Source organism: Aspergillus pseudonomiae, assembly GCF_009193645.1.
Source record: "Aspergillus pseudonomiae strain CBS 119388 unplaced genomic scaffold BDV37scaffold_132, whole genome shotgun sequence".
In the NCBI taxonomy this organism is placed as follows: domain Eukaryota; kingdom Fungi; phylum Ascomycota; class Eurotiomycetes; order Eurotiales; family Aspergillaceae; genus Aspergillus; species Aspergillus pseudonomiae.
The window spans coordinates 78,484-85,164 of record NW_022476124.1 but is presented as its reverse complement, the minus strand read 5'-3'; the positions used below and the strand labels follow the sequence as shown (position 1 = coordinate 85,164).

Here is a 6,681-nt window from a genome sequence, read left to right as displayed (position 1 = left end):
TGTTCTACTGGAGTGAGGAGCTAGAAAAATTCAAAATATGATGACTCTAAGTTGCTATATATTCACGAAGTACGGTTATGTACGGCTTAATGCCCCCCGTATAACCTGGCCCAGTCTCTCCACCGCCTCGTTGAGCTTCTCCTCCTTCTCCCAGGCAAAACATAGTCTCAGTCTGTGGCTCAACTCATTTGCGGGTAAGGTGTTTCCGGGTACAGCGAATAATTCTCCCTCCGCAACCACCAGATTCTGTTCCTGTAGCGCTATTTCTGTGATCTCCTTGGCGTTGAGATGAGCTGGGAGCTTGAGCCAGATGAAGTAACCTCCAAATACGGTGTAAGACTCAGAGTCAGAGATGAAGGTCACACCAAGTGGAAGGAGGTGCTGCTTGATCGCCGCTGTGAGAGTGCGGGCGCGCCGAGAATACGCTGGTAAAAGCGTGTCGTGTAGGTGCCTGTCAAGAGAGCCGTTCTCTAGCATATCGTTGATGAAGGTCGACATGAGCTGTGAAGGTGCGCCGCCAGAGTGGGATGAGCCCCTGCAACCTTTAGTTAAGATTTATGATGGAAATGTAAAAGGGGAAAACTTACGCTGCAGAGAGGTCACGGATGAACTCGGGCGTTCCCTCCGCCCATCCAACCCGGCATCCCGGCGCAACGATTTTACTAAAGCTGCCATTACTGACACAGTTCCCGAACAGGTCAAGCGGCCCTCCGTCTAGAGATGTGTCCACGTCAATGATCCGCGGCAAGGGGGTACTCTCCCCACCGGTGACATCCGCCGGCTCCCAGTTTAAGAAATCATAAACATCATCGCTGACGATGAGAGCATCGTACTTGCGCGCGAGGCGCACAAGCGCTTCCCGCCGCGACAGCGGCATTGTGGTTCCGGACGGATTAGAAAATGTTGGAACGCAGTAGATGATATGTGTGTATGTCTTCCGGTAGGGACGTTCCGGAGGCGTCGCCTATCTGCGTGTCAGTCACTTTCTATAATATGATAGTGTCAGACGCGGATCTTTACATGTTGATGATCTGTGGCACTCTTTTGGAGAGCTTTCTCAAGAAAGTCCACATCTATCCCACACTCATCCTCGGGCACGGCTCTGAGCCGATTGTAGAAACCAGCGTCCTGGAAGATACCAAATACTAAGTGGTAGATTGGTTCAACCATCCATACATATCTCGTATGCATGGGATCAGTGAAGACCTGTAGCACGCATGCAAGGTTTTGACTGGCACCTCCAGAGATGCAGATCCGTTCTGCACCCACGGTTCTCGAGAGACTATAATTCCTCCTCAGCCAGTTTGCAATATTCTTTCTGAGTTCAAAGTGCCCCTCATCTGGACCGTATCCTAGCCCTTGCTCTGTGATGAGGGGATTTGACAACACAGCCACTGCCGCATTTTGTAGGGTCTGAGTAGGGAACAAATCTGACGCAGGCCAGCCGCGGGATAAATTAAGCGGAGATGGGGGCGGCATTTTAGATTATTGAGAATTATGCACCGAACGTGATTGTTCCAGGTTAAGTCGTGGTTGTTGCAGACGGGCATGTAGTAGTCTTATATCACTTGCCGAGGAGCGGAGCCGGTGTGGCTGGATTCGGAAATGTATGCGTTCCGTCCAATCAGAGCGTAGTTTGTAAAGTCATCGTGCGCCCTCCACACCAACATCCTCATCAGAAATATTTAAGCAACGATAGCATGCTGCCTAAACCTGCTTCTTTCATTTCTTGTGACCAACCTTTATCTGATATCTGTGGCAAAGCCATATTCATTGAATACAGGCGAAATGGTCAAGATCGAAGAATTCGCCGTGGAGCGGGTAAGCGCTGCAGAATAGGTATAAGGCACACATATACTGACCAAGAACAGTGGATGGACGAGTATGAGAACGATGCCAAGTACAATCTCGCAGAGACCTGCTGTGCATCAATCTCGCTCAACGATCTCATGTCCTTCTCTGGTCAGCAAACCAGCATCATAGACTATGCTCAGAAGCAAGTCTACGGTGCAATCCGGGGGTCGAAGGCATTGAGGTCTAACATTGCTCAACTGTACACCACCGAATCTTCAGATTCCCTGTCTCCAGACAACGTTCTCGTCACCAATGGTGCCATCCAGGCCAACTTCCTAGCGCTCTACACAAACGTGGGGCCTGGGGATCATGTCATTTGCCACTACCCGACTTATCAACAACTGTATTCGGTTCCTGAATCTTTTGGCGCCGAGGTGGATCTTTGGAGATCAAAGGAAGACGCTGGTTGGCAGCTGAACCTGGATAATCTGAGATCATTAATCAAGCCGAACACGAAACTCATCATCATTAAGTGAGTGGCTGTTAGATTATACTGCTCGAAAGATGTTCTAACGGGTGATGTAGCAATCCACAGAATCCAACGGGTGCTATTCTCAAGCGTGAGACACTACAGGGAATCGTTGATATAGCACGTGAGCACAATATCATGATCCACAGCGATGAGGTGTATCGGCCTCTTTTCCATTCCCTCGATGCTGACCAGCACGAGAACCCGCCATCTATTCTCTCGCTAGGATATGATAAAGTGGTTGCCACGGGCTCAATGTCAAAGGCATTCAGCTTGGCAGGTATTCGTCTCGGATGGATTGCCTCGAGGAGTCCTGAGATCATAGAAGCATGCGCCTCTGCTCGCGATTACACCATAATTTCTGTCGGACAGCTCGACGACAGCGTCGCGACTCTTGCTCTCAGCACGCCAACCGTGCATAACTTACTTGAGCGCAATATTCACTTAGCCAGGCAAAATCTTGCCACGCTGGAAACTTTCATAAAAGAATTCGAGTGGGCTATTGAATGGACGCGACCACAAGCAGGCACCACCGCGTTGGTCAAATTCGTCAATCGAGAAGGAAAGCCGATTGACGACGTTGTATTCTGTCAACAGCTGCAGAAGCAAACCGGTGTGATGTTCGTTCCTGGCAGCCAGTGTTTCGGGGGTGGAGTTGACTTCAAAGGTTACGTCCGGGTCGGCTTTGTTCCAGAACACCATGTTATGGTAGATGGCCTCCAAGCTCTAAGAGAATTCATGCGCAACGGGTATGAGCAGTTGCCTGTTGCCACTGCATGAGGCTTGGGAGGCTATAGACCATATGCTGGCGCACATGGTATCATAGACTCCTGGCAATATTCTTCCTGTCACTTAGAGTTTGCCATACTATAGTCATCGGGAACCAAATCCAGACAATCTCTGAAGGGTAGCACTAGAGGAGAGTATCGGTCAATCCCAACGTATATACTCAAAATAACACTAGCTGTATCCCCTGCTCCGCAAAGTAAATATCCCAAGGTAGAAGACTACCAGACGACCAGAACATTCTCAACATATCTCTAGCTCTGGTGTAGTTGCCCAGTCCAAGACTTTGCATATTGGCCATGCGTTTTTGGATTAGGTCGCGCTCGCTCACGAAGCTGGTCTCACAGCCGGCAGTAAACATTGGCCAGAGAATAAGTATGTTGGCAGGAGAGAAGGGATCTATATTTAGAACAGCGTTGACGATGTTGGTGATATCTTCCTTGACTTGACTGTGATCCCTCGGAAGCAATTGAACCCGGCGGTGGAGATGAAGCAGGGAAGCATGGACAAAAGCACGATGAGTGTGCTGTAAGTCAACTGTAAGCGCACTGTCATGGTTTTTCGACGTGGAATCTGAAACAGTCCTGTCCGTAATAGACCTGATCCTGTATTCCAGCTCCTGGGCCTCTTCCAACAGCTGCCGTGGCAGGGTGAACTGTGCGCCACATTTTGCTGCCATGAATAAATCTTGTCGGCCTGCCATCTGTCCCAGCTGAGCCAACATTGGTATCAGCTCCGGGGAGTAGCCAGATATATCGTCTACGTAGCCAACCTGTGCGTCGGGGATCTTGTCCAGGTACCAACATGGATCCCTGTCGGTTAGGCTTGTACGGATTCCTGTCAGATTCGCCATAACATCTAGCGTAGCAAACCACTTGACTAGACACAAATCGAATGGATCAGCAACACTTGGAGCTTCGGCGTGGCGATCCAAGAAAGCAGCCAGTAAACGGGTTGCCCCAGAGAGATGGGCCTGCCATATGTCCCGGTTTCCATTGCATATATCGTTTGTCGATAAAGCAAGAGCTGTCATGGTTGTCTCTGCTTTTAGCATCTCCTCTGGGCTATTGAGGGCAGCCCGTAGACCGGAGACAGCATAGCTGGTGAACTTCAGAGTAGCTGTCCTTGATATCGCGGCAGTATCTCCCATCAAGCGGCCGTGATGACTACTCGCTGATGCTAGGAGCGCATGAAGTAGGTGAGGCGTTTCAAGGGCGCGATTCACTAACTGATGCACGAAAATGCTGGGGGCAGCTGGAAAGAGGCGCGGAGCGGTCTCAGTAGCAAAGAGACGGAGAAAAAATAGATACTGCTCTGTTGATAGAAATGGAGATGGGTTAAGATGAATCTGACGTGGAAGAATCACGACTGATTCGTCCATATTAGTACATAAGCTGACTTTGGGTTTTATGGGACTGTGCGGAGGCTGTTCTGATGCATCTTGACGCTTTAAGCGTTGTCTCTCACCAACAAAGTTCTGCCCATATCTACACTCTTTTGGAAAACGAGTGCATCGCGAGCAAACTGGCCTGCGCAGATCGCACTAGACGTGGGCTTAGCGGGGAGTTTTACGTATTTGTGCATGAGAAGTATTACCTTGACTTTTTTCCTTCGACACTCTGAACAGCCATCTCGCCTTCGTTGTGGAGGTGTAGGAAACTGATTCCCGAGGGCGACCAATTGCTGTCTCACTTCAAATACTACCATTTTCAATGATCAAATTGGAAGTTGCGGGTGAAATGCAAGATGTGTTGATTGATCACAATCGCCATGCTCTTCGGAGGGGAGGAAACGCCTTGCACGTGACTCATCTCACTTGAGGGGCTCGATTCGCCGCCACTGTTCTGTACTGTAAATACATACAGAGACGTATCAATAACCAGAAGTATGGAGATGTCCAACACTTCCACTACTCTGAGTCAAGTAGACGATAACACAGCTGAGTATCCCATATTGTGTATAAGGTTCATTCATGATTGGGACCATCGCATTCCTCACCAAATTGGGAAACGCAGAGTTGGGGCCAGTATATGCGGACTCTACACAAACATCTGAAGTTTTTTTGTTTTTTTTTTTTTCTCTCTCTTCTTTTTTTATAACAGCATATCGGCACAACACCTTTCCTATTCACTTCATCAAGAAATCGAGCCTACAGAGGAAATCATTTTCAACAACCGCCACAATGAAGTACACCCGGATGGCCATCGAGATCGAATTCCCCGAGGATTACGGGTACGAAAAGATCAAATACAACCTCTCAGAGAGTTCCATCGAAGACCAAACTCTTAAGGTCCCTGGGTCTCCACATCCCCAATCTTAAGCTTCTCTACAACGAACACAAAGGCAGCACAGCACTCCGCTCCCTCATCGTGAAAGACCACGATAACCTCACCCACGAGGATGTGCTCATTACGTCCGGCGCGGCGGGCGCTCTCTTTATTATCTCGAGCTCCCAGCTGGCACCGACCGACCACCTCGTTGTTGTTCGTCCGAACTACGCCACAAATCTTGAGACGCCGCGTGCGATCGGGTGTGGGATCACGTTCATCGATCTATCCTTTGAACTTAGTTTTCAGATCGATATTGCCGCGGTTGAGGCGGCTATTGAACCAAACACCAAGATCATTAGTATTACCACACCCCACAACCCTCCTGGTACTGTCGTGAACCGTGGCACACTGGACAGACTCGTCTCCTTGACCAATGAGAGGGGAATCATCTTGCTAGTCGACGAAACCTACGCCGATAATCGCGTACCAAGGACGCCTTCCGATTGCTGCATCTCTAGGTGACCATGTCATCAGCGTCTCATCCCTGTCCAAATCCTACGGGATCCCTGGTATCCGGCTGGGGTGGATTATTAACAAGAATCCCAAGCTGCAGGAGACGTTCTTGGCGGCCAAAGAACAGATCAGTATCAGCGGTAGTGTGATCGATGAGTGGATCGCTGAACAAGTTCTCTCCCGCAAGCATGAGATCCTGGGTGCTACCACGAATGAAATGGACCAGCGTCGCAAAATTGTGGCGGAGTGGATCCAGAAGGAAGGGGAGTTGGTTGAATGGGTGAAGCCAGAAGGGGGTGTTGTTTGCTTTTCTCGCCTGAAGAAAGAGCCTGCAGGTGGTCTGGATGCTTTTTGTCATCGGTTGCTACATAAATATGGGACCTATGTTGGGCTTGGTCATTGGTTTGAGCAGTCGGATGCTTTCATGCGTATTGGGTATGGATAGCCGAGTGTGGAGGAGCTTAAGGGTGGGCTTGAGGCTATTTCTATGGCGCTTCGTGAAGAGCATTAGATATATCTATCTCTGATGGTCACCTTTTAGAGGCACTTGTATCCGATTCTTAACAGGGTTGGGGAACTTGAATGCATTATGCAGCTATTGGGAATATAGACATTTCTGGACTCATCAGATAGTAACACTACTACTCACTAATCGTTTAGTTTTGGAAGTAATGTTGTTTTCACATCAACGTTAAAATTATGGCATTTGTGTGACTCTTAGAATAAATTTAGAATGTTAGTTACACTTTCTCTCCAGGTTCAGCCTTATTTATCACTATAGTGCCCCAC

General features: G+C 48.9%; 3 protein-coding genes across 3 annotated transcripts; 1 reads left to right on the top strand and 2 right to left on the bottom strand.

Annotated features, from left to right (window-relative positions):
- Positions 1-75: 75 nt before the first annotated feature.
- BDV37DRAFT_291459 (aminotransferase-like domain-containing protein) lies at positions 76-1,589 on the bottom strand (the record flags this gene model as incomplete). Its single annotated transcript, XM_032088948.1, has 3 exons — positions 1,021-1,589; positions 588-964; positions 76-535 (listed from the first exon to the last, which is right to left on the bottom strand). The coding sequence occupies exons 1-3, from the start codon at positions 1,477-1,479 to the stop codon at positions 76-78; spliced, it is 1,296 nt and encodes a 431-aa protein (XP_031935374.1). The 5' UTR covers positions 1,480-1,589.
- Positions 1,590-1,788: 199 nt separating this feature from the next.
- On the top strand, positions 1,789-3,103 carry BDV37DRAFT_276463 (putative aminotransferase; the record flags this gene model as incomplete). The annotated part of the gene is made up of 3 exons (XM_032085564.1): positions 1,789-1,821; positions 1,872-2,326; positions 2,380-3,103. 3 exons carry the CDS (start codon positions 1,789-1,791, stop codon positions 3,101-3,103), a joined length of 1,212 nt encoding a protein of 403 aa, XP_031935373.1.
- An 85-nt stretch (positions 3,104-3,188) lies between these two features.
- BDV37DRAFT_291453 (transcription factor domain-containing protein) lies at positions 3,189-5,314 on the bottom strand (the record flags this gene model as incomplete). The annotated part of the gene is made up of 3 exons (XM_032088947.1): positions 3,189-4,652; positions 4,706-4,792; positions 5,291-5,314. The coding sequence occupies 3 exons, from the start codon at positions 5,312-5,314 to the stop codon at positions 3,273-3,275; spliced, it is 1,491 nt and encodes a 496-aa protein (XP_031935372.1). The 3' UTR covers positions 3,189-3,272.
- Between the last annotated feature and the right edge of the window lie 1,367 nt (positions 5,315-6,681).